Source organism: Musa acuminata, chromosome BXJ1-2, assembly GCF_036884655.1.
Source record: "Musa acuminata AAA Group cultivar baxijiao chromosome BXJ1-2, Cavendish_Baxijiao_AAA, whole genome shotgun sequence".
NCBI lineage: Eukaryota > Viridiplantae > Streptophyta > Magnoliopsida > Zingiberales > Musaceae > Musa > Musa acuminata.
The window spans coordinates 31,583,205-31,608,080 of NC_088328.1; the positions used below are offsets into that span (position 1 = coordinate 31,583,205).

General features: G+C 40.8%; 3 protein-coding genes across 5 annotated transcripts; 2 read left to right on the forward strand and 1 right to left on the reverse strand.

Moving 5' to 3' along the window:
* Window positions 1-1,286: 1,286 nt before the first annotated feature.
* Window positions 1,287-12,240, reverse strand: LOC135610079 (PH, RCC1 and FYVE domains-containing protein 1-like). 3 transcript variants are annotated; one of them, XR_010486026.1, is made up of 10 exons: window positions 11,640-12,240; window positions 8,757-8,843; window positions 8,413-8,502; window positions 8,150-8,236; window positions 7,950-8,069; window positions 4,917-7,007; window positions 4,686-4,832; window positions 2,501-3,042; window positions 2,009-2,240; window positions 1,287-1,687 (listed from the first exon to the last, which is right to left on the reverse strand). XR_010486026.1 is itself a non-coding variant. In XM_065104083.1 (9 exons), exons 1-9 carry the CDS (start codon window positions 11,673-11,675, stop codon window positions 2,075-2,077), a joined length of 3,366 nt encoding a protein of 1,121 aa, XP_064960155.1. In that variant the 5' UTR covers window positions 11,676-12,240; the 3' UTR covers window positions 1,758-2,074. The 3 variants fall into 3 exon arrangements, 1 of the variants encoding a protein (XP_064960155.1); XR_010486028.1 differs by lacking the exon at window positions 7,950-8,069; XM_065104083.1 differs by lacking the exon at window positions 1,287-1,687 and having other exon boundaries at window positions 1,758-2,240.
* Window positions 12,241-20,788: 8,548 nt separating this feature from the next.
* On the forward strand, window positions 20,789-21,451 carry LOC135610086 (histone H3.2-like). The gene has a single exon (XM_065104099.1). It carries the CDS (start codon window positions 20,820-20,822, stop codon window positions 21,228-21,230), a length of 411 nt encoding a protein of 136 aa, XP_064960171.1. The 5' UTR covers window positions 20,789-20,819; the 3' UTR covers window positions 21,231-21,451.
* A 992-nt stretch (window positions 21,452-22,443) lies between these two features.
* Window positions 22,444-23,957, forward strand: LOC103976540 (protein ROH1D-like). The gene has a single exon (XM_009391779.3). It carries the CDS (start codon window positions 22,505-22,507, stop codon window positions 23,645-23,647), a length of 1,143 nt encoding a protein of 380 aa, XP_009390054.2. The 5' UTR covers window positions 22,444-22,504; the 3' UTR covers window positions 23,648-23,957.
* The last annotated feature ends 919 nt before the right edge of the window (window positions 23,958-24,876 follow it).

The window sequence follows — 24,876 nt, forward strand, 5'->3', positions numbered from 1 at the left end:
TGCATCTTTTTCCATCCTTGGTTCTGCAAAACAAGAGCATTCAAATTTTAAGTAAAGTCCTTTTATGTGCCCCTTCAATTCTCATCCATACATCACTAATACTAATGGACACTTGTTGTCTAACCATGTCATTTATATGTTTTCTCGGAAATGTTCATATCATCTTAGATAATTCTACTCTTCCATTTGGTAGCGAAGGAAAAGGAAAGGATTGTAACATTTGAAGAACTTTAGTATTAATAGTAGCAATTTACACCCAATCTAACTTAAATTCTAAGAATCCTACTTGAGTTAGTCATATGGGTGTGGGGTTTGAACTATTCCTTTTAAATTTCATGCTAAAACCACTTTCATGACTGAATACCACTTGGGGACACTTCAAAGCTCAATAGTTATCTTAACATGATTTTGAGCATTGCAGAAATGTGACATGTAATAAAGAATTAGCATTCATCTATGAGGAGACATTCAGATGGATATCGTCTGATACTCAGTATATAATGTCAAGAAATATATATAAGAAAGAAAATTTTTTTAGAAAGATAGATGGATAATAAAACACACAGAGTACACGCTAGGGTTTTTGAAGCAATTGGAAAACAAAAACAAAGGTTCTTGAGGATGCTTTCTTTTCATGAATGAAGATACCTACTATATGTGTGCATTGATAGACTTGACTAAAATGGATAGAACAAAGGCAGAGGGTTTCACCCCAAACACATGGGAATCATCTGAACTTGTTCAAATAGATTGACATGGTATTTCTCTCTGTTGGTCCTTTCATTTCAATCAAATTTATCCAATTGTAGAGGTGGACATCACTTGAAAGCAACAGAAAGGCCATGTTTCTATGGAACACTAGAAGAGTTTATCATGAATCACATCTATAGTTCATTAACCTCAAAACTCACTGATATAACTGAATGAGTTTTCTCTACTTGGTAATAACAGGTAACAAGCATAAAACAATTCATTCTAGTTCTAACATTTTTTCCAAGTTCACATACCAGTAACTCGAAGCAAGTTCATGCATCATAACTGGCTTGCAGGACAGGAGCACATACCTGTACAAGAAAAAGAGTAATTAATTCAGGAAATAGTTAAAGGTAATAAACAACATTTATGCAACATCTTGATGTAACCAGTGTCAATATCATGGAGTAGACAATGGAGGAGATTGAAAAGAGCAAAAAAGATATGCAAAATAGTGCATCGTTCCAATTTGCACAGAGCAGAAATTCTACATAACATTATGAAAAGATATTACAGCCATTACTACATGAACATAAGTTGGAATCAGCGAGAGGGATTGCATTTACAAAATTATCATCTCAGGTTACATCAAAGAACCAACTAGAATCCAGATCAAGATAATAAAGTTGCCTACAAAGTAGGCTGAAGTTGCACTAGTGGCCATCGAAGAAATCTTCCATGATTTAGACAAACCACACAGTTGACTGAAATTAAAATATCATCGGTGTCTCCTGCAGTCCACCTACAATGGGGGTTGTATGACCCATTGAGGCTGATTCCACTCATCTAACAGCATCTGCAATTGTCACTGAACTGTCATACCAATTCTTGGTAGAAAACCAGTTTATCTGCAGGCCCTGGAAGTCTTGGTACACCTTCCGGCCCAATTATCACCAATTCTGTAATAGAACTTCTTAACGTGGATGACGTCCTCCTAAAGTCCAAAACATGTTAAAAGGAAACAAAAATTTTATCAAACAGAGGAATCATAGCAGAGCAGAATATAGAAAATTACATTTTATATTTTAAGAGATTTTATCTCAGTTATTAGGCCACAAAATGCCCTGCCCCCTATTGTTCTCATATTTGATAACTTTTATACACTACAATACAACAGATGATAGCAGACCTACAGGTATAACTAAGGAAGAAATGGTATTGGCAAGTAGAAAAATATATATTGAATACGTATATTCCATATCTCAAAGGTGCAAAGCATAGACTCAGCAGTTCCTGTATCAATAATGAGAACAACCTCATAAGATCAAAATACTACGCAAGATATCTGCCCCTCCCTTTCTGGCGATCAAACCAACTTTCACTAAGCCCTGGAAGAATGCATATAATCTTCTTCTGATCTAAGTGCAGATTGGCGTGACACTGCTGATGAGGCCCGGTCTGATCCACGTACATTATATCTCTCGTAAACATTTTCACGGTTCTCTGACCACCAGGATTCTGCCTGATGCTCACCAAATCTTCTTCGACTGCAAAATATGTCCACTCTTCAGACAACAATACACAATAAAAATTCTAATAATTAAAGGTAAATAGACAATCATAACCATCTAACATAAATCTGTGCTGAGACACAAATTTCAAAATAACAGAAGCTTATAAAGGGCCATCAAAGAAAATGTCATGGATAAGTTAATCATGATAAACCAGGGTTCAATTATAGTCAAGAAAATCAAGCATAATGTAGCACATAATACTGGTGAACAAAGAGAAGTATAGGAACAATTACCTGAACCGCACTCTCTTCAAATCTCGAGTTCCATCACGATGGGCTACTAGAGTTATATAGACACCAGGTTCATACTGTTCGATCCATTCCGCATCTACTTGATTACTTGTTGAAATGGGACTTCGAGACTTATAAACCTTCTCACCATTTTGAGGACGTTCAGTTTCCTTGTTGTCAATATCAGCTTTACTGCTGGATGATGACCTCTCTGCATTGCTGTCACGCTTTCCTGTACTGAAGTCCTCTTCCATTTCACTGGAATTCAGTGATTGACAGTCTTGTGAATTTGCGTTCATCTTGTGAGATTCATGGACATTCATTAGTGCATGATTCTGTCCTGAATTTCCATTCGTAAGAGTAGACTCAGAAGCCATAGGAGACACTGCTGTCATAGCATTGTTTATACTAAATCTATGCTGGTGATCCCCATTAAGAATTGAGCAAGGACCAGAATGTAAGTCCAATCCATTTGATAAGCCTGCTGATCTTATCGCACCATTTTTGTGAACCCCTTGAGGTAATAACTCAGCCATATCCTTAAGCTGTCCAATGCACATTACGTGTTAGAAAAAATGGGGTGTTTGCAAGATTTTCAATCAACTTAACAGTCTGTATCCTCTGTATAAAATTTATAAGAATAACAGGTTATAGGGCTAATATGAAGCAATCACAAGGTTATACATCAGATAAGATGTCAAACAAAGTTATACACTTTTGGGGAAATATCTCGAAGCTATTGATCAACTATGCTCTTAAATGTGCATAACTAATAGCAATTTTATTTCACCAAAAAAACAACTAGCATACTTTAAATGTAAAATGTTTTATATATACATCTATGAGCAAATGTGCAAAGAGAGAAAAAAAGAAGAGCTCTGGTCTCCTGCGAAGGATTAAGATTTATACTTCCATATAAAAGATGAATATAGGAAATTAAATTGATAAGCATCTAACGAACACATGTTCAAAAGCTTTCTAAGTTATATATCGACTAGATGCAAATTACCAACTGCTATAGTAGCAACGAATATCTCTTGAACTGAGCAGTAATTGGGAAGCGTCAAAATACATTGGATATTGGTATGCATGATTCCCATAATGTTTAAATCAATATCAATTTTTTGGATCCTCACCTCAATTTCTATGTACATAGATGCATTTTTGCATAGTTTACGTTTGCTTGATGATTTATAAAAGGTCATCAAATCAAGTGATTTTTATTTTTCTAAACTCCTAATATTTCATATCAGGTACAACAGATTTTATAGCTTTAAGTTCCATGCTTCATTTTTCAATCAGGAAGTCATAGCCTCCATCTTTTTGGGAAGATGTTAGTTCAACTATGTATGTCTGACAAACATTTTTGACAAGGACAGCAAAGATTCCAATTTGCTGGATCGTAATACCAAAGAATCATAGTTCTATTTTATCATTTTCATTATATCAATTACCATAAGTGCCTTCTAGAAGTGTTTGATGGCAAAGTCCGAGTGTCATGCAAGAGACAGTGACCGCTGAAAATAATTTGTGGTCATTGTAACATTGAATAATAATAAAACATTTCTCCAGTTTTACCTGAAAAAATGGTTGATCAACAGAGACAGTATAGAGAAAAAGATTCAGACATAATCTTAAGTCATGACGAGTCTCACAAGTTCTCCGGCAGGCAGGCAGCTAAGTTTAAAATATATGTAATGGCAATATCAGAGAGCTCACATTACATTACTTCCAATCACCATTGAAGTCCTAGTATCTGATTTTAGAAGGGTTCGAAAAAAAAATTCAAGAGTCAAACAAGAGATAGTGGCTGCTGAGTGTAGAATGATATAGTCATACTAGTAAACAATTATAGTTCTTCTGAAACCAACAGTACTTTCTGTTCTGTAAAGCCAACCTTCCAACTATAGTAGAAAGAATAGAAAAGCTACTATAAGACAGCACTTCAAGTATATAATATTTGGGAAGAAAGTCAGCAATTTGTGAAAACTCAACTCAGTTAAGCTCTGGCCCCAAGTCTAATGAAAAACAAAAAAAATAACCAAGTTAAAAGAACCAGAATTATCAAGACAATCATATAAATATAACAGCACTCCAACTATTCTCGTTTACAGGCAACCTAATATTGAATTTAAATCATAGTGTTATATTGAAAAGGCACATGATAGGAACAGGTAAAAGAATCAACCTGTGACGTTAGAGATTTAATAACTTCTTTTGCAGCTTTTGATTTAGCAGATTCCTCAGCAGCCAGCGCCATGGCTTCTTGAGCTTTCTTTCCTAATTTTTGCAACTCAACTTCTTGAAGTTCACAGCGCTCTGTCAAATTATCAACCTAACACAAATCCAGGTCAATACAGAAAGTAGGCTGCCAATGACACATAAGGTATCCAGAAAAGGAAGGAAAAGTTTAACATACTTGAGCACGTAACTTCTGAACTTCTTGATTCAAGAGTTCATTTGTTTTCTTCAGAGTGTCGGTAGGACTTTTGGAGAAAGAAAGTCCAGAAGTTGTGGGAATTGGTGTAGCAGAACGTGGAGGACTAGATTTTCTAGAAAAGGGTGAAACAGCTCTCGAAGGATTTACAGACTGAACCATGGACGTGCGAAGTGGTCTAGGAGCTGCTCCCTGCAGATCAATCCCGCCAGCCAAAGCAAGATCTTTCAGCTGTACAAGTGAACTGGCATGAGCAGCTCGAACAAAGGACAAGGAGTCAGTTTTCTTCCCATGCCTTGCTGCCTTAATGTCCAGATCTTTCATGAGATCCAAATTGCTAGGTAACACTAGCCTTGTTGATTTCATCTCTGCTTTCTCAAACCTGTCTCTGATTTCTCCTGTCAAGCGAGGTAAGCCATTTCTCTTATTAATTCCACCAAATTCCAACACATTGTTCAATTTCACATAGCAGGAGTCACAAACTCGATAAGGTTTTGAAGGATTGGGAGACAAGGCTGCTCTTAAGGCCTTCCTGGAACTGCATGAATGGCAATGAACAAGACCACAATGATAACAATTATGTCGCTTGCGGGTGAATCCAAATGCTTGCCTGCATGCTGAGCACTGTGATTGCTCTGCACCTGATACCCATTTGTGCTGGCATATGACAGCTGTAAAGTTTGCACCACAAGCAATATATTTAACAGCTCGGTCTTTCAAAGCTTCAACAAGGGTAGGCGTTTTCCTGTCTTCAATATCTCCATGACCTAATCTTCCATTAGCACCTTTTCCCCATGTGAAAACCTCACCTCTAATTGTTAAAACTGCAACGTGGTATGAACCACAAGCAACTTCACCAACAGATTCACCTACAAGCTTATCTTCCACTAAGCACGGAAGTTTCCCATCAGATTGTGGATTGCCAAGCTGACCACAAACTGTACTTCCCATTGTAAAGACTTGTCCAGAGGTTGTCAAGCCAACTGTGAGACTATGACCACAAGCTAGCTTGTGAAAATTGTAATCAATCAATGAAGCCACACAAGTAGGCTTGAGTCGTGGCTCCTTATCACCGTGGCCAAGTCGGTACTTGTCTCCATCACCCCAAGTGAACAACTTTCCCGATGATGCATTTGCACCAGGCTGAGCTACTATAACCTCTACTACAGCAGCAGTGTGCCATACACCACATGCAACTGCAATGGTTTTCAAGCCCATCAATGATTCTACCTCCCTTGGTTGCGTAACACTTTCTCTGCTACCATGACCTAAAGCACCAAATGTTCCATCACCAAATGTTAACAACTTCCCAGTTGATGTTATTAAGGCTGTATGCCAGGTGCCACAATTAACATATGCAACTTGAAGACCTTCCAGTGGTCCTGAAACTCTTTTCGGTATCCAGTGGCTAACATCATTACCATGTCCAAGAAGGCCCGCATTGTGAGTGCCATCACCCCAAGTATAAAGATCACCAGCTGTAGTGACAGCACAAGTATGGAATTCCCCACAAGCGACCAAATCTGCATGACAAATTGCTAAAGACTCGAGAAGGCGAGGTTGAACAACATCAGCTCCAACTCCATGGCCAAGGCGTCCTCCAGATTCTTCACCCCATGTAAAGACTTCTCCTTGCTTAGTAACAAGAACAGCATGCCTGACTCCGCAAGCCACATGGTGAACATCCAAAACTAAATTAGATTCTAAGGGCTTAGGTAAAAGTGCATCGGCTCCTCCACTAGAAAAACTTATACCTCTATCAGTGCTAGTTCTTGAAGAAATTTCACATATGACCTCACCCCACACGTAAACATCACCTAAAGCATCACAGTCATCTTGCACAGAACCATGACTTGATGTGCTGGGTGCACTAGAAACACTTACTCTGATAATATCTGAAGAGGCACCTTTTGCTAGCATATTTGATACATCTGATCTTTCCAAGCGTACAAAATTTTCAGAAGAGACCACTGATGAAGTTTTAATACTATAACTGATGTCAGGAGAACTACTATCCAGAATGGAGCCACTCGACCTCTCACTTGGACTCTTAGATATCAAATCCTTGGAATCCTGAAACAATTGTCCAAATTACCACACACATAAAGGAAGTTCACTGAAAAGAATATGCCACATAAACACAAGTTCTTTCAAATCAATTTCATCAAAATTAAAAAAATAAACTACCCACTCAAATACATTACTGTGAGGTGCAAAATACTAAGACACATAAGATAGGGAATTATTACCAAGATACTTTCCTTTTGTTCTCTTTCAAAAATTTTACTAACTTAGGCAAGCAGGAAAAATAACAGAGGCATATTATCAGCATTTCAGTAATCTTATGGTTCAGATAAGACCAACAGAAAATGACTATCGATTATAGTATCCATTAGTTACTATCTTTTTCATGCCTATTATGCATTAGAAGGAATATCAAAATATCAAACCATTCTTCTTAAAATGATGAGAAAGCCATGAACCATAGAAACTAGCAAACAATGCATCAATTCTGAATGCAGTAACTAAACTACAAGATCTAATAAAACAGGGGCACATATATAATGTCTTAAATCAACTCCCCGTGCAATGTGTTCCAAACAAGTCACTATAGGTTTATGAACATTGATAAAAACAATGTCCTCAGTGGAAAGAATGAAGTCTCCAACTAAGAATGGAACCCCTAGATTAAATGAATAGGAAGTAGTTAAATCAAGAACATCTTTCAAACCAATAAATATGATGCAATGTTGACTTCCTACAAGCTAGAACCATATCTCAGCTCAATATATAAAAAATATGAAGTGCACAAAGTAAACCCATCTGTTGTAGAATTAGATCAACTTAAAATGATTGCAAAATCATGCAAGTAGCACTCGATGAAGAATAATGTTATCCTCGTTATAAGCATATGCATCTTTAAAGGCTGAAGTTGGTCAAGAAACTCTATTTGGAAGCACTCCATTAGTTAATATTAGTAGTTTATTAGTAGTGCTTATGGTGCATAAAATTTACATCAAAATATAGTCCACCATCACTCCATCCATCAATTTTTGGTCGTCCAACATGACCAGAAGAAACCAGCGCCTTGAGGCCTGCAAACCACACCTCCGTCTCGAATCTATCCTTGCAGATCTAAACAGCAAAGACAAATAGCATATAGAATCATGGAAATATCAACAAATATAGAGTATTAAAAACTTAGATATACTAACCAAATCAAGAGACCTTGTCCCATTGTCATATATGAGCGAAAAGGATAAGTGGTCCTTCTCTGAGCACGGATACCGTTTAAAAACAGGCTGAAATGAATAGATTATTATATTGAAAATTAGCTAACAAAGAAATATGTAAAAAAAGAATCATTGTTTTCTAAAGTAGCAATATAGTGTCATACAGAAGCCCAATTAACTTAATTGTAATTATTTTTAATTATAAAATTTCCTCCAAATTTGTTGTATTATGAAGATTGACTTACAGTTCTTTGACCTGGGATAATTTTTGAAACAGAAACTAGTTTCAAACTTTTTTCTCCACCACTTGATAACCAAATCAATGACGATGCATCCTGCAAAACATTCGTAGAATCAACTTATTAAACTAGGTCTGCTCTTGTTCAAGCATACAACATATAATCTAGATATATGATGAGACAATCATATGATTTTATGTTGCAGATAACTTGTATATATTGTGGTGTAACTTCATTATAGAATAAGATGCGTAGATGAAAGACAATTATCAGACAAAGGACAGTTAGATTATAGAAATCTATTAACTCTTAAGGTTTTCCTATGATAAGAGGCAAGAAAGCATACGTACATCAGACAGTCTAAATGGATAGAATTTTGGCTTCCCTTTTCGACCATACTTAAGCAAATGACTGCCTCTCTTCAATGCAAGGAGTGCCTTCAAAAACACATGGAGTGTTAAAGAAAAATACAGACTCTTTATGAAAATGCATAATAAATCAAGAAGAAGATTCATGCTCCTAATGTATATATTCTCAAGTACAAGCAGTACAATGATGGTTTGCATTATATAACTGAAAATGATGTGGGGAAACTGTAAACTAATAACATAGAGAAGCGAAGAGAATCTAACGGCACTACTAAAAAAAGAACCAGACGATGAGGATGAATCCGAATTCTACATTTTAAGATATGTTGCATGGTTTTGGTGTCAGACAAAAGTAGGCAGAAGCTAAGATAGTGCATGACCAAGACTATAGTCTGTCTTGCATCAAATTTAAGGATCCAGGAACCTGGCTAGGAAGGATCAAAAAGAAAAAGCACATAAGTGATGGAACTTCAACCACAATTTAACATTTATACCACATTCTGTATATTATAGAAGGAAATTTTTTTATGTACAATTAACGGTTGATCCCATCAGAAAACATAACATAAAAAGAGCTCAAAGAAGAGATATCAAGCAAAGAAGGGTTCCACCAGTTAGCCATGGTGGGACCTGCCATCATCTTAAACTTCCAATACATTCCAAATATCGCCAGTCTTTAAGATAAGGGAAACAAAAGCAGAATTCAACCTCTTCTCCATCCAATATGTTCAATATTTTTCTTGGTCCTCATGTGGTGGTTAAGAGACCAAATTATCTGCTTACTTCCAGGAACATATGTAGGAAGTGCAGACAGGGAACTAGATCTAGACATTTGACCAAAGGCATTTTAGGACCAACAGTAGTTACGCATAGTGACCATCACAGTCGAAGAAGCACTTGTGATTTGTATTCCCACTGCAGCCATCCATCTGTGTGGATTATTCCTTGCCGCTATATTATGTTGGGTGTTAGTATTAACTTGAAATCTAAAGAGAAAAGGAAAGGGGATTTTTGATGTTAAAGAAGGTTCATGCAAATAATTTTGATCACTAATATGGAATGCAAAGACCAAAAACAATGCCTGACAGGTACCAAACTTGGATTTGATCCATTGTCAGTACATGGAATTCAATATTTCCTAGGAATATAACAAAATCAATAGCTCCCAAAGCACAATCATGAATCCAACATCAAAATTGGTCTTATATCAAGTTCTCTATACCCTAATTTTCCTTGAACTACGATATATGATGCAGTCTTTTCATTCTTGGTGTAACAGTGAGAAGCATCACAAGGACCACTGTTAAACCAACCAACAGCTTGACTTTATAGAGAGGAAAAACAAGCAAGGCAGAACAACAGGCAAGGCCTGCCACCAACCCACAAGTAGGGTCCTACCTCCTTTTCCATATAGATTAGAGACAAGGAGAAGCCCACTTAAAAAACTTGATCTACTACATCCATTTCTTCCTTATCACCGATGATGCTTGCTTCAAATAGGATGAATTGCTGCTGTCATGATAATATACTTCGATAGATTCTTTCATATCTTCTCACTATGTCTCTGACAGAGCATCATTGTATTATTGGCAGAACTTTGTGAAAGATGTGTATCGGAGCAAGCTTGATTAAAAAAAACCCATGCAGCAGAAGGTGCTTCAGATATTTTGATGTTTCTCTGATATATAGCATGTTTTGATTTGAGTTTAATTGCTGCAATGCAGGTGTAATTGATTCCGTATAGAAGACCGTTTGATTTACTCCAGCCAAATTAATAACAAAATACTAAGCAATATGAATCTCCCTCAGGTAGACATCGGGCATCATTATTAATTGCCACCGTGATGTCATTCAATAAGCAAGAAGATAACTTTTATGCGGCTATTGGAAGTGGGACTCCTGGTGATGTGAGAAATTTCATGAAAGAGGAAGCAATGTCCAGCTTATGGGTCAGAAAATTTAGATTACAAGAATCTTGAGATAGATCATGATCATGGAGCACAGATAAGTGTTTATCACACAGTGTCAAGGTAAAAAAAAAACCAGTTAACAACAAAAAGGCACTAGCACATTCCGCAGACAATGGACCTTAATGTGAGAGAAGATTGAAGGAAAGTGTGCGCAGACATTTGTGCCAATCATTACCTGCCTTATATTTTTGCACACACCAGAAAGTTCTTCGTATGGTTAAGACGCATGGATCCTCGTCGTCACCTTCTTCCCAAGGGGTATCAGTTTGCGTTATATCTATATTTGGTTTATTTTTCACCAATGCTCATTGAGGGACCAAGTAATGACAGACCATATCCATATCTAATATATTGATATAATTGGGTACCGATAAAATTGGTGCATTTTTCGCCAATGCTCATCGAGGGTCTATTGGTGCATTTTTCGCCAATGCTCATCGAGGGTCCCAGTAAAAGATAGGCCTGATCCATATCTAATATACTCAAAAAACCCCAAGTCTCAAGAGCAAGCCGATAAACTATCTCCACCGTCCATTTGCACAAACCATGCAATCATGAAGAAATGTGGTTCATCCTCTATCTCAAACGATTCAGAAGTTCCATCCATTGTGTCGACACATACCAGATTTGTTTCCCGAGACCTCCAAAGAAACAAATTCTAATCATTTACAGCTACCAGCACTGATGCTTAAAATAACAAGAAATTTCCCTACCTCAGCATCCAAGCCCCAAATCAAAGAAAAAGAAAGGCTCTGTTTAGTAAGCATATCCCGAAGAAACAGGAAAAGAACAAAAGATGGAAGATTTTATGTAATCATCAACTACGCCTGCCATAAAACCCCAAAAAAAGCAACTTATAAGCATAGCAAGTAGAAAGAAATCGAATCCCCCTCACCTTCTCAACATCCCCGGAGCCGACGAGATCTGCCATTCCATCTGAGTACCACTCCGCTGCGCCGCCAGCACCGATCAGGCGTCGTCATAGATGCCAGATCTTCCCTCGGACTCTCATCAATCTCCACCAATCCGACGAGAAAACCCTAACAAATCCTCCCCCGCACTTGGGAAAAGGAGACGCCGACGGTAACTTCCAAGTGGGAAACTTCGACGAGGACCACCGACCTAAGGCGGGAGCAAGGGCGGTTTCCCGTCGGCGGTGCGTCTGTTCCTCGAGCGGCCCTCGGGTGGTCGGAGAACCGTGACGGGAGAGGGGGAGCGGCGGAGCAACACTGGAGGCGGAGCAGCGGACTCGAGCTCGCTCACAAGGTGGGGGGAAAAGGAGAAACGAGTCAAAAAGCCAAAGGAGGCAACAAAAGGACTAAAAATAGACCAAAAAGCGAAAAAGAAGGAATATTTATATACCCAAAGGAAGAGGTCGGGTGCGGTCACCGAAGGTGATGGTAAGCCGACCCACCCCGAGCCGTGCACCTCGGGAGCACGTTACTATCAGGTTGCTTCGCTTCCGCCGCTGGGTCGTTTCTCGCGTGGGAAGGCGCGCCCACGTGGACGGAACAGTGTAAGGGTGTCGTTCCCGAGGACTGGCGGTGAAGGTTTATTACGCGGCCTCCGAAACGACGCGAACGCCACGGAGGGGATGGAATGCGCCCGACGTGGCCACTCTTTATTGGCATTTACTGCGTGGGGCCCACCTTGCCTGTTTTGCAGGGCGTGGCAGTGGGCCCTCCTCCGTTCAACCAGTCATCCAGTGCCGCGTGGACTTGGATTCGTACGTAAGCGAGATCCATCTTATTTTACTTTTTCAACCATTTGTAAATAAATATATATATGTATATATATATAAAGACGACTTAAGACGATCAAATGAAATATATTAATCAACAATGTAAATTAAGGAACAAATTATTATGCATGAAACAGTCAATTCGAGAAAAGCTCATCATTGCATGGGTCAGCCAAAAGGATGTGATTCGCATGGACACATGGCGTCCATTAATTCATTTCATGACATGATCATCGACGGCATACACGATGGAGACCATGCACTGCTTCCCCGCTCCAACGTATGGCCATGCACTCACTGCCATGCCTTTTCCTTTGTGCACGATGCATGATGCAGGATGCATGATGTCGAGTCTCAAGTAGTAGAGTATGGATGCGATGGTGAAAGGTTGGAGGAATCGGCGCGTACGTGTTTGATGATTACATCAGCACGTGATGTGTTCCGTCGCTTGAAGTCAAAGATGTCTTCGACCGGAGGAAGAAGATCGAATCAGGTGGTCAACATCTGAGTAAGAATCAACAATATAAGGATTGTCGTCCACATCAATAATACGAGACAATATAATTATATGATAATTTTATCTCCAAAAAGGGGACAAATCGGTGTTGATGTTAGAAAAATCAATTCGATGTGGATAATAAACGATGGGTCATAAATTCTCTAAAATTACACCAATTCGATCGATCTTTAACGTGATCCATCAAAATTTCCGACGTAGTAGATGAACTAAGATCGATCGAGGGGGTTTCAAGCCTACCGAAATGTTCCCATCTGATGAGGGTAATAATGGCGATAAGACTCGGGTTGACGTCAGCTGCCTCAGATGATGCCTCGCGCCTCTGTTAACCTGACAGCACCTGGTCAACACGAATCGGAACGCCGACCGAGGCACATTAACATCCTACTCAGGCTCGATCCTTCACGCCACGCTATCGTCGATGTCAAACGTTACCAGGAGTACGATCCTGCTCCCTGCAAGCGAGCACTTCAGGTAACGGTAACCTTCACTATAAAAATCCTCGCGCTCCGAGGAAACAGAAGGAAGGGGAGAAGGGACGAGGACAACCAAAAAATCCCCCTGCGACTATTCACTAACTTGATCGTCAGAGGGGTCGGGCCAAGCTCTCCCAACCCGACCTGTGTGCAGGTGCGAAGACGGAGGCCTCCCACTAAACACCTAGACGAGGAGCCCCCTCTCGGAGGAAACGATGACCCCTTCACGATCGGACCACTGCAGTCGATCTTCTGCAGTCTCAAGGATCGTCCTAGGAAGATCCCTCATCATTCGGACCTGAACCAAGCCGCGTCGGTCCCGAGGCCACGGCTTAAAGTTATTTACACCAACACCATCCATCCGTTTTGCTGATACCACATGAGAATTGTGGCAATCCACCAACTTTCGTTTGTGTCTCTAAAGTTAGCCATTTTCGATATATATATATATATATATATATATATATATATATATATATATATATATATATATATATATATATATATACTAAAAATTCAAAAACTTATTGCGTTTAGTATTTGATATGATTCTCTCTTTATAAAAAAAATGATGCAATTATCGTCCGACCAAGATTGATTAGTCTCATCTTTTAATATTCAAATAAAACTAAGATAATGCTTTGCGAGGAAAAGGGAAAAGAAAATAAAAACTTTATTGCAACAAAGGGTAAAAAGAAAGTAAAATATGAATTGTAACAGAAGATTAAATCAGAATAAATTATGGATCGGTAGTGATCTATATTGGGTGATTTCTATAAAAAAAAGACACATTTCAGATATTTTTCAATCTTCTATATTATTTTTCTCAAACAAGACCCTTAATTTATAAAATACCCTTAAAATTTTCTCATCAATTTTTTTTATTATTTTCTACCAATTTTATTGTTATAATTGTCAGGGTTGTAATGGCACCAAAATGAGGGTTGAATTAATGCTATAATAAATTTTAATTGATTTTAAATTTTGATTGATAAATTTGTATCGAAAACATGATTAACCAGTAAGGATTGCAAGTAAAGTAAACGAGTAAGCAATAACAAATCAAAAGTAAGAGAATGAATACAAACCGATTTATAGTGGTTCAATCTTCCCGACTTATATCCACTGTTGATTCTTTTTCTATCGAGCCCATTGGTTTTTACTATCGACATTCTTTCCAACATACGAAGATCAATTATCCTTGTTATAACTTTTTTCCTTTTAACAAGCTTAGCAGAGAACTTCTACACTCGTTCTTTTATAAAATCTCTCATCTCTTACGGTTTAAACTCACTTCTAAATTCAAAGAGGAGGAAAACATCAAACTATGCTCAAAGAGATGGCTACAACCCTTCACCAACTCAGAATTTGATGCTCCATCAACTAAGCCTTAGTGGAGTATTTATAAACCTCAAAAGGCTTCAAAATTGAACAAAAATTTTTAAATTTCTAAAAAATTTAAGGTACGGGCAATACTACTATTGACACATAGTGATACTATCGTCGTAACTTCTAACATCATAATTTCAGACTTTAGGGTGGTACCATCATCGTAAATTTTAAATTTTGGATGGTACCACTATTGGTAATGTTGACAAGCACTATTTGTGCTTGTCGACTAACTAAGACCACCACTTAGGCTTGGTGGTATCACCACCCAAACCAGCAAAAGGCTATTATTTTGGAATTCTAACGAGCCTAATTCGACCCGAGTCCAAGTCTATTAGCTTTCTCAACAAGTTATCATAATTTCGGTATAATATCAACATAATTTGACACAGAAAGGCCACAATCAAAACTTTACAATTCAACCACATATCCAACATAATTATAAAGCTTTTTAACATGTTAAATGTCATTCCAACATGTCGTCCAACATTTTGGCACTTCATCCTTTCCTTCAGCATATCGCCCGATCTATCGGCATGTTGACTTTCGTATGATATCTAATCTTTTGGTACAATACCTGATCCTTCCAACATGATGCTTAAACTTATAACACAAAGTTCAATCTTCAATACATCAACCAATCCTTCAACTCGACATCCAATTTTCGACATGATGCTTTTTCCGACATAACGTTTTATTCTCTTTCTTCGATAATTTACTCTTTGATAGTTCATGTCCGTGATCAAAGTATTTCATATTTCACTTATCTTAAAAGCATATTAGTCTAAAAACTTATCAGTTGATTTAATTGTCAAAATTCGGGATTCAACAATGTCATTATTTGGCTCGTTTATAATGTTTTTCAATAGTGCTTATAGTGTTTTCATTAAAGTATTAAAAAATATAAGTTATATCATATTATATCTCTTCGGCACCTAAACTCTCATGACACTATATTTTTAGAGTTATAGCTAATCCGATTAAGGTCAGGAGTCCATTTTAATTATTTATAGTATTTTTCAGTAGGTTTGATAATGTTTTTATTATGGTAGCAAAAATACTATAATAAGTTAATATATATTTTTTATTTAGGTGATGTTATTCCTAAACTATTATAAATACCTATTTGAACTATAATATGATATACAAGTTATTAGGAAAAAATATCGTTGACGCCTTGGCCAATCCAATGTGGTTTAGACCCATGCATGCAAGAATCGTCGAGGTACATCCGAGATGAAAATATCGTACTTCTGAGGTTAAATATCATGTTTTTGAGGTAAAAATGTTATACTTTTGAGATAGAAATAACATGCTTTCAAGGTAAAACCTGCACGAAGACTAAAGTAAGGAGAGGTTTCTCAATCTGGTCTCTCTAATGCTAACACATAAGTTTGAATAGTTCAAAAAGAGTCCCTTAGTTTTAAGATATTTTTTTATACTAGTTCGTCATAATGGATGAGAAGATGGTTCGTGATTGTCTTCCTTGTCGGATAAGAAGAAAACTTGTAATTACCTTCATTATTATAATGGATGAGAAGAGAGATTGTGATTATATTTCTTATCATAATAGATGAGAAGAAAGCTTATGTTTCCCTACTTTGAATCTTCATCGAAGTAGGCATATGGGCGGAGTATGGTTTGGATCTCACATGGCAATCATATATCATATGATAGTAGATTCTCTATCATTTATCCCTTCCAAAGGCGTGCTTTGGGACTCTTGTGAGAGGAGTTAGAAGTACATCATTTAGTTTATCTGACATTGGAGCATTTGAGATCTCATCTTGCAAGTTAGGTTTTTCCTATTCAGGTGTTTCAGGCACGTTGGGCCTGTGCTTCTATCTTAGTGGATTTCTCTTGATGCAAGTCGAGGTTTTCTTACTCACATATCTCGAGTGTATTTGGCCTTGTGCCTCTGCTATAGTCGATTTATCTTAGTACAAGTTGAGTTTTCTTGACTCATGCATCTCAAACGTATTTAGCCTTATGTCTCGGTCGTAGCAGATTGATCTTGGTGCATATTGGGCTTTCCCGATTTACACGTCTCAGTCGCATTTGGCCTTGCAACTCCATCATAGCAAATTTATTTATGTGGGTCAAGTTTTTCTGACTAATGTGTCTTAGGCACGTTAATCTTATGCCCCCCGTCGTGGCAAATTATTTTTTATGTGAGTTGGGTTTTTTTAACTCATGCTTCTTAGGCACGTTAGCCTTATATCTCCATCATGGCAAGCTTCAAGTCCTCCCTTCGTTATAGTAGATTTTAGATCCTCCCTCTATCGTGGCGAATTTCGAATTCTTCTGTCGTAGTGGGTTTCAAATTCTTCAACTGCCATGGTGGATTTCAAGTCATCTTTTCACCATGACAGATTTTGGATCTTCCTATCATCATGAGCCTTAAATTCTTCCTCTCTTGTGGTAGATTTCAAGTCCCTTCTCCATCATAGTAGATTTTAGATTTTTCATCTATCATGGTAGATTTTGAGTCTTGTGTCTTCGTCGTGGTGGATTTTACTTTATGCAATTTGAGTTTTCCCAACCACAATAGTCAGAACTCTACGGAGAACAACGATGTCTCTTCTACAGTGAGCATGGGGTGTAGGAGGTTATCCTATATGACGTAAGCGGAGATCACCTTAAAGAGCCACCCCTCGAGCTTCTTGCCATTGAGGGTGATGGGACCTTGTAAGTTCTCCTGCATGATGTAGTTTACGAGGGCGTTGATTAGGGTGGCCTTGCTGGAGCTATTCGTCCCCAACACTGTGAAGATCTTCCCTTCCCCTGGCTCCCTAAAGATGGAATTCAATAGCATCTAAATCTTAGATATCGCCTTCAGTGGCAAGGTCATTCTTGTGTAAGAGTGACAACTTTCGATGCTTCTTAATGTTGTACGAGAGATTGATCGAGACGAGGATGATGGGGACAAAGGTAGAAAGCCAGGTGGTCACTAGCATCACCTCCAGGGGTGAAGTCATCGAGCTTGAGGACATGATGCTCCAGAGAGGCATAGCCATTACTTGGTGACATCGTCATTTTGAGCATGATTGGCACGCTTGAAGAGCTGGCTGAGGGTGATGGACTTTTCAACGTCATTACCTCTGGAGTTCTGGGTAGCGTTAGCTCGAGGAATGTGGGATGAAGTGCTTGCCGAGGGTGATGGATTTGATGTCGTTGCCACCTCTGGAGTCCTAATTAGCATTTGCATGGGGGCTATAGGATGAAGTGATAGCCGAGGGTGATGGACTTGCCATCATTGCTACTTCTGGAGTCCTAGTTTGCATTAGCTTGGGGGCTATGGTGACCGAGTAGGTCATAAAAAAATTGATGTCCTCGGCCAGTCATCGGGGAGGATCACCGGTCAAATAAGGATAACTTATCCATGAAACAAGGCATGGTATCACTTCGCTATCCCTTTATAACTTGATGGGGTCTCCCATTGAGCTAGTTGGGGAAAGAATAGAATAATAGCTTGCATCATGCCTATTAGCGTATGCATCTGCCGGTTAAGATTTAGGAATATCTATGTAGGGATGAGCAGGTGGCTCGAGTCAGTTTTATTTTCTTTGCTAAGGTCACCTCTAGATTGGAACTAATGATGGTTGCTTCTATCATGGCCTATTACATGTCTCCTTGTACTTACATGAGACCATCGTCTCAATGATTAAGTATTGGTTGGCCCTTTGGGGGACCTCAGGTATGGTTGATGGAAGCCAATCCACCAATGACAAAAAAAGACAGAATGTTTGGGCCCCATCATGAAGGCTTGAATCCTGAGTGATATATGAGCTTCTTGCAAGCCTCATATTTTATTGATGAACCGAGTGACAAAGTCGAAGAGTGTCTCTTCCTCTACTTTCCTAAGTCTAAGCAACATTACTGCTGATGGTCATAGACATATACTTTCTAGGAAGTAGAGTTTAAATTCTTTTACAAGTTGAGCGAAGGATTTGACCGAGAGTGGCTTCAAACAAGTATACCACTCTTATGTCGGGCCTCTCAGTGTCATTGGGAATGTGCGATACATCAAAGTGACTGAGGTACTATAGAGAGACATCTAGGCACGAAAGACGACAGTGTGTTCAACCAACTCAATACTACTATCAAAGACTTCCAACGATGGGAGATGAAAGTTGGTCGGTATTGGTTCTTTTTAGATATTTTGGGTGAATAGGGATCAATCATATTCTCTCCCATAGATTGCTAGAACTCTCATCACATTTCATCTAGGCATTGATCCATTTCCGATAGTTGGACTTTCAAGGAGTCATATATTCAATCCACTGATTGGGTCTCCAATTAGGGCAAGGCAGAGTGATGGTGTGCCAAACTCTACCATCAGGGAGCAGGGTGCTTCTTCAGCTAATAGTTTTACGAACCTTGGACAATCTTGAGATGCTGACATCACGTCGATCAAGGGGATTCTGACGGGTGCCGGTGTCAGCGACGGTTGAGGTGTCGAACATGGCTGAGATGGTGGCATCGCTTATTGGGTTAGTTGAGGTAGGAGAGAACTAATAGCATTCGTCATGCCCGCGAGCATCTATACTCAATGGGTGAGGTTTAATAATATCTCAGTGGGAACAAGTAGGTAGCTTGAGTTTGCCCCTGGGGGTATGAGAGGCCTAGGTCATTGAATAAATGCTAGTACCTCATCAACATCTGTACCGAAGTTGATACATCAACATGTGGGAAGGATGAAAGTTAACCCCTTGAGTAAAAGTGTTGTAGGTTGGAGGCGAGGCCTCCTCGTTGGAGCATTCATTTAGGGGATTGACGGATGAACGTTCCAATCACATGAGGCCTTTCTTCTAACAATCTTGTTAATGTCTTAGCTAGCCAGATGTGGTCCAGACTCTGATGCATATGAATGTCCAAGATATCTCCGAGGTGAAAATATCATGCTTTCGAAGTGAAAATGTTGTAATTCTGATGTAGAAATATCGTGCTTTCGAGGTAGAAATGTCATGCTTTCGAGATAGAAATGTCATGTTTTCAAGACGATAATATTATGCTTCTGAGATGAAAATATTGTGCTTCCAATGTGGAACCTACATTGAGATCGATGTTAGGAGATGTTTCCCAACCTAGTTCCTCCGATGCTATAATATTTCTAAATATCGGTTCAATTAGTTCAAAAGGAATATCTTGTATTAGGTTTAAGATGTTTTTTTATATATTAGAGGATGAGAAATAAATTTGTAATTACATTCATCGTATGAAAAAGAAGACTTATGATTATTTTTCTTGTCATAAATGATTAAGAAGAAAGCTGTGATTATTTTCTTGTCATAATAAATAAGAAGGTATTGGTATATAGAAGAATGATTTCCTATCACAAGTAATTTCCAATATGTTTTGATCTTATTTAGCTTATATATAATAATTTTATTATAATTATAACCCAAAAATATAATACATTATAATAGACAAATTTTTTTGAGAAATAATTTAAATATTTTTAAAATTAAGGATACTGAAAAATATAAAAAAGGAAGATACTATTTGAGAAATGTCTAAAATATAGATATTTTCTAAAGAATCACAGGAGCAAATAAAGTCACTTTCATATGCCAATTAAACCACCTTTGAGTTTGCTGTGGTTCAATGAACGACTGCGCCGTGACTTTTGAGATGTTGATGGGGATCATGCCCCTGACGGCCGTCCGATCACGATCTGACGTTCGCCAGCGTGTATGCGTCGCCGCATCCTGATGCCTGTGATGGAAGGGAGGACGTTTGAATGCATCTGTTGCCTACCGAGGACGAGATCCGGTCCCTTCGTTTCTCCCTATCCGACGGTGCCAACGGAGACGCGCGTCAACATTTCCAACTTCCCAAGCTCCCGCCCTTTGTTGCCCGCTACAAATACACGCTTCCCCCATCTCATCGCTCCAATTACCCAAACGACGAGAGGCGGCGAAATCCCTCTTCCAGGCAGTCGAATCGGAGATGGCGAGGACGAAGCAGACGGCTCGCAAGTCGACGGGCGGCAAGACGCCCCATAAGAAGCTGGCGACGAAGGCGTCCAGGAAGACGGCGCCGGCGACGGGAGGGGTGAAGAAGCCGCACCGGTTCCGCCCAGGGACGGTGGCTCTGCGGGAGATCCGCAAGTATCAGAAGAACACGGAGCTGCTCATCCGGAAGCTACCGTTCCAGCGGCTGGTGCGTGAGATCGCGCAGGCCTTCAAGACGGACCTTCGGTTCCAGATGTCGGCGGTGTCGGCGCTGCAGGAGGCGGCCGAGGCGTACCTGGTGGGCCTCTTCGAGGACACCAACCTCTGCGCTATCCACGCCAAGCGGGTCACCATCATGCCCAAGGACATCCAGCTCGCACGCCGCATCAGGGGCGAGAGGGCTTGACCTGCTGCCGCCTTCCCGTCGTCATGCCAATGTTCCCACCCCCTCATCTCGGACACGATTGATTCCTTAACCGATCAAATATGTCCAAATCATGATTTTGTAAGATAAATGATTGATAATACCTTTTTTTTTTTTTCTTTAGCTTTATATATTAATGAGCGATTTCATTGAAAATGCTGCTCTTTTCCTTCTTTTTAATTTTTTTCTGGACATTTTTTTTGTTTTTTTTATAATATTGTAATCTCTTTCTTAGTTGTTGTGTCTGGTCACTATGAGGCTCTACCCTTCCTCGCCGGTCACCCTGGGTGCTTTTGCTCTTGATGGCATCGGGCGGGGAACGACGTGGCGGACAGGCAATGGATCTCGACTGAGGGCAGCGGTGACGGGCGAGGAAGGGCTGACGATAGTGACGGAGTCCGTGAAGGTGATAGGGGTGATGGCCAGAAGAGGAAAGGAAAGGATATTTATAAGATTATAAAAAATAAGGGTACTATTTAAAATAAAAAATAAAAAAAGTAGAGATATCTATGATTGTTGAATGGGTAACACTCTGGATCGTTGAATCGGTCCATGATGTCCTTTCGACTGGCGCTTGGCATTCGAGTCCAAGTTCGAGCACTTCAAATGTGGCCTTTTCTAGGGTAGACAATGTCAACAGACTTACATGGGATTATCTCGTTCGGGTTCCGACCGAGACCAACGTGCTCAGAGTCACGTCGTCGTCAACTTATGGGGGGTGCAGATGAGGTAGTGCCGCCGTGTCAGATCGTGGGACCCGCGTGAGTGAGGTGGGTCCTTTCCGTAACTTGCTCGTTCGACGGCGACGGATGCACCAGCTGCTTTTTTGATCCACACGGGATGTTGGACTCGGTCCCTATTCCACGGGGCCGCGTTGGGCTGCGAAATGACGAGGGTGTCCTCCGTTCATGCGGACGGAGTCGGAGGAAGTCGGGGGCGCTCTCGTCCACTTAAGTAGCTTCTTCTAGAAGCGGTTTTCGACTCGGAAACGATGACTCGGACTTGGTCCGCTTGACAGGACCGTATGCCTGCGGCTCCCTCCATCGACGGCATCCTCATCCGACATGGACGACGATCGCCGCACGCGTTGCTTTCGGATTCGGGCAAAAGGACTCCGAAAGCAAGCACGCGGACGCCTGTGGTGATCCCCTCGAGCCAAATACATCCCCCTCTCCGTGAATAAAAGGCGCCTCCGTTCATCGCATCGGGAGGGGGCTCCAAGCTAGGATGAATCGAACTGTTTGACTGAAGCAAGGATGCACGCGACGGGCTTATACTCCTCTTCCCTCAGCCGCGACCAGGTTCGCGTCATGGACGCCGGCGCTAGCAAGCAGCAGGAGATGTTGCTGCTCGACTTCCAGCGTTGCGTCGCCGACCTCTGCGTCGACCTCTCCGACGCGGCCGCGCCCGGCGCCCACGACTTCCTCTCCCTCTCATGGGTCCGCAGGCTCCTCGACGCCTTCCTCATGTGCCACGCGGAGTTCCGGGCTCTTCTCCAGGAAAGCCGCACGCTCGTCGCAAGATCGCCACTCGACCGTCTCGTCGCGGACTTCTCCGACCGCGCCGTCAAGGCCCTCGACATATGCAACGCCGCCCGCGACGGTATTGATCAGATCCGCCGCTGGCGAACCCATCTCGAGATCGTGGTCGCAGCGCTAGGCCCAGACGCCGGCACCTCACGCCACGGGATCAGCGAGGGCCAGCTACGCCGCGCCCGGAAGGCCCTGGCCGACCTCGCCGACCTCATGCTCGACGACCAGGACGCCGGCGCCGCTCTCACCCGCCGCCACCGCTCCTTCGGCCGCAGCGGATCCTCTTTCTCTTTGCCGAAAAGCGGCCGCCACCTCTCCAGCCTCCGCTCCCTCTCCTGGAGCGCGTCCCGCCCGTGGTCAGCGTCGCGTTTGCTGCAGGCCATCGGGAGCAACGTTGCCGCGCCCCGCAGCCACGAGGTGGTCGCCACCGCGGGGTTCGCGGTACCCGTGTACACTATGAGCGCGGTGCTCTTCCTAACGATGCGGGCCCTGGTGGCGGCTATCCCCTGCCAGGACCGCGGCCTCCAGGCCCACTTCTCGGTCCCGCGGACCTTCGCGTGGGGGGTGCCCATGACGTCGCTCCACGAGCGGATGATGGATGAGTCGAGGAAGGACAGGAAGAGCCGGGTGGGGCTGCTGAAGGAGATCCAGCAGATAGAGAGGTGCACGAACCGATTGACGGAGCAGATAGAGAGCATTCGATTGCCGATGTCGGCGGAGGAGGAAAAGGGGCTGCGGCAGAGGGTGGAGGAGTTGGCGCAGGTCTGCGAGGCTCTTAAGGAAGGGCTCGATCCTCTGGAGCGCCAAGTCAGGGAGGTATTCCTTCGGATCGTGCGCAGCCGCACCGCAGGCCTCGATTGCTTGTAACGAGCCGCCCAATGAACGAGCAAATAAGCCTTTCTTTTCTTTCTTTCTTTCTTCTGTTACTGGTGATCCTACAAGGCCGGAGAGTGATGCCTGGGCCCTTTTTTACCTGTTCAGTCTGACTCAGTTCTTTAGTCCTCCAAACAAGAACACTTGGTTCTTGTATGGAGTGTCGAGTTTTGTGTTTACTTCATAGAAAAGGGGTATGATCGTAGAGCTGTATTTTTATGGTTGTCTCAGATTGGGTCATAATCTAACCTGAGACTGTATTTTACCGGTGATTGCAGTATAGAATTTTTTTTTGTTTTTTCCAGGATGTTCTCCAGTCACTTGTGCATCATATGTTGGTTGGGAATTTCTTACTAAAAGAGATGCTAAAAAGAGAGATTGTGCTATGATATTTGCCGCTAAATAGTAATTCGATCACAATGCAGCTCATTTCTTCAAACTGTATAGAAAGCATCAACACCAATGAATTCCTTCAAGTGTAATAGGGCCACACACAACTGTCCTGAATTCTAACAAATCTTAATTTCTCTTCGCTGATTAAAAAGATCTTCAACTATCTTTTAATGCTTACGGTGATACTAAAAAATCACAGGATCATCGAATTTAAGGCAAACAATACTTGGTCACTTGCAAGGAAGTGAGCAACAGGAATCCAAAGCTAAAAAAAAAAAAAAGCTGGGCATTTAATAAACTGCAAAATGGTAAAACTTAGGCATCACTAACCCCAAATTTTGTAGGTGGTAGTCCATGTCCCAAAAGCGCGCCAACATAAACCGGAATATTGGCAACAAAAACCGAATTGAGAGAACAGGTACCTGTAAGCCATGAGCCAATGTACATCTTGAAAAACAGTTGAACCTTATTCGATGAGTTTGAGTTTTAGACAAATGAAAAATGCAAAACTCCTGCAAACTGGCATGAAATCTAGAGTAGATTGGGGCTTGAATATAATGATGCAAGAATAATATACAACCATTTGGCACTACATATCTCATTCTAACATGCTAACCTGAAGTTGTCGAACCTTTCTGCTCCATTCAGATGGTGTTGTTCCTGGTCTAGTCTTCAAGGCTTAGTCTCTGCTGGAACGATGGATGATCATCAAATGCATCAGCGACCAAATAGTGTGGGAACAAATCGTCTGAAACAAAGGACTAGAGCTAATTAGCAATTTTAAGCTGTCAAAAGCTGCTTTGAAGAAAGAGAAGTGAATTGGGAGTCGG